The 2,534-nt window shown below is 49.8% G+C and overlaps 1 protein-coding gene across 1 annotated transcript in view; it reads right to left on the bottom strand.

Moving 5' to 3' along the window:
• The window catches only part of AIDA (axin interactor, dorsalization associated), a 20,858-nt gene extending 19,374 nt beyond the window's left edge, over positions 1-1,484 (bottom strand). Inside the window, exon 1 of the mRNA XM_015562341.1 lies at positions 1,448-1,484. Coding sequence (XP_015417827.1) covers positions 1,448-1,484 — 37 coding nt within the window. The remainder of the gene's footprint in view (positions 1-1,447) is intronic.
• Positions 1,485-2,534: the final 1,050 nt, after the last annotated feature.

The raw sequence follows: 2,534 nt of genomic DNA, 5'->3' as shown, positions 1-2,534 counted from the left end.
ACAGTATTCCATATACCTCCTTTTCTTCCCATTAACCCTTTCTAGCTTGCCCCACCCTAGGCCTTCACCACCCTACGGTCTGTGTCCATGGGTTATGCATATATGCATACAAGGTCTTTGGTTGATCTCTTCCCACCCATCCACCCTCCCCCGCCTTTCCTGTGAGATTCCAGAATTTGGTCCACTATCTCTTCCCACCCATCCACCCTCCCCCACCTTTCCTCTGAGATTCCAGAGTTTGGTCCATGCTTCTGTCTCTGGATCTATTTTGTTCATATGAGTGAGATCATGTGACACTTGTCTTTCTCTGAATGGCGTATGTCACTTAGCATGATACTCTCCAGGTCCCTCCATGCTGTCTCAAAGGGTAAGAGATCCTTCTTTTTCACGGCTGCATAGTATTCCGTGGGGTCAATGTCCCACAGCTTTTCTATCCACTCGTCTCCTGATGGGCACTTGGGCTGTTTCCAGATCTCAGCTATTGGAAATTGCGCTGCTTCGACCATTTCAACCCCATTTTATCCGTAGCCTCGTTTTTACACATCTATAAAATTTAAGCCAATCATCACACTGGCAGTTTTTAAAATCTGAGAACTATTCTGAATGATGAAGTTAAAAAGCTGATACGGAGGTCCAACAACGGCTTTGTATGTGCCTGTTCCTCAGGGCTAGCTAACAGCTTGCATACTCAACTTTCCTTTGTAAGTTCAATTGGACATGGTAATCTGCACTCCGCACTGTGAGCCCCGCTGCTAAATGCCAACAGCTGCAGGGTCCCACCACATCACAGCGAGAGGCAGCTTTCCACGTCAGGGTCTGCAATCCTGGCAAACACCCAGTATGAGGACCCACATAGGTGCTCACTGCCTAACTGGCAAGAGTATGGAAGGGCATGTTCTTAGGTAATGAAGAAAATCTCATTTCCCAAGTTACACACACGACACATCTTAGACAAAGTGTCTTAAATACGATGGAGCAGAGCAGACAGGATTGGGAATTTTTGCAAAACCTCAGATTTCAGCGGTACAGTACTGGGACCCTGGGTAGTCTGCTTAATCCCAGCTTCTGTTTCCTCTTTTTGTAAAATGAGAATAATATGCTCACGAGTAGTTGCAAGAGCAAGTGATATCAAGTGAAAGTGCAAATCAAACAATACGCATGACAGAACCGCCCAGAGCAGGGCTGTTCTCTCGGCCTTTTGCAACTACAGGCAACTCAAAGTCAGTAAGATGGGGTAGGACAGTGGTTGGCAAACCGGGGCTCTCGAGCCACATGCGGCTCTTTGGCCCCTTGAGTGTGGCTCTTCCTAAGCCTTAGGAGTACCCTAATTAAGTGAATAACAGTGTACCTATCTATATAGTTTAAGTTTAAAAAATTTGGCCCTCAAAAGAAATTTCAATCGTTGTACTGTTGGTATTTGGCTCTGTTGACTAGTGAGTTTGCCGACCACTGGGGTAGGAGAACATGTACACGTTCCACTGCATGGTCACATAAAAAAACACAAATAACTATTGTAGAGAAAGGACCAGAATTTAGCTCCTCCAAGTACCAACCCTATATCCTTCCCAGAAGACTGGGGGTGGGGGTGGGGGGATTTTACACACACATGGTTTTCCATATTCCCTGCAGCCTCCAAACAATAACTTGCTTGAACCCAAGAAGTAAATTAATGGCAACTGTTTGCAATGGCATTTTAGCAGCCAGTTATTTCCAGGGAAATGTGTAAGAACCTAAGCAAAGTTTTATATGTACGTAAATCTTGTAATTAAAAAATTAAAAAATGAAAAACTCTTACTTTTTTGCGGGGGGGGGGCGGAGGAAGGGGAAAAACTAGAAAGGGAAAGAAATCAAAGAAAACGGGTCCACACACGCACCCGGCGGCTATACACTACACACAGGAAAAGGAGGAGGGGCCCGGGAGGGAGCGGCGGCTCCCGTGCGTGGTCTATTAATTCACATTTTTGCTCTCTTTTCTGTTCACATCCTGCGCGGGCTCCACCCAATTCTCTTCCACTCTCTCTAAAAATCAATGGGAAAATATCCTTGGGTGAGGATTAATAAACCGAAACGGAACCGAGGTGGACTGGGAAAACAGGGCTCCCCAGAACGATGGGCGGAGAAGGGGCGCGCGAGGGGGGGACCACCCTGGTTTGGGCCGGGGAGGCACCTCTGGCTTCGCCGCTTTCCCGGGGGCGCCCCCCCTCCTCTCCATCGCCACCAGTTAGTCCCCTCCAGTCCTGCACCCGGGGGATGGGGGGGGCGGTGGGAGATGGCACCGTGCACAGACCCACTCATGCCTGCAACAGGGGTGGAGAGCACCCAAGTTTCCCCCCTCCACCCCCGGAGATTCTAACAGAGTAATTGAGGGGCGGCAACCTGCGAGAGACGGGGGGGTGGCGGGGGGGAAGGAGGAGGAAAGGAAACTGCAAGCGGGGGACCCGGGAGACGGGGGGAAAGGAACTAAGGAGGCAGCCCGATGGGGCCGGCGGCCCGGGAGACCAGGGCAACCTGTTGAATGGGGGCTGCCCGGGGGA

Source organism: Myotis davidii, unplaced genomic scaffold, assembly GCF_000327345.1.
Source record: "Myotis davidii unplaced genomic scaffold, ASM32734v1 scaffold174, whole genome shotgun sequence".
NCBI lineage: Eukaryota > Metazoa > Chordata > Mammalia > Chiroptera > Vespertilionidae > Myotis > Myotis davidii.
Note: the sequence above shows the minus strand (reverse complement) of the source record. Positions and strands in the feature narration are given on the sequence as shown.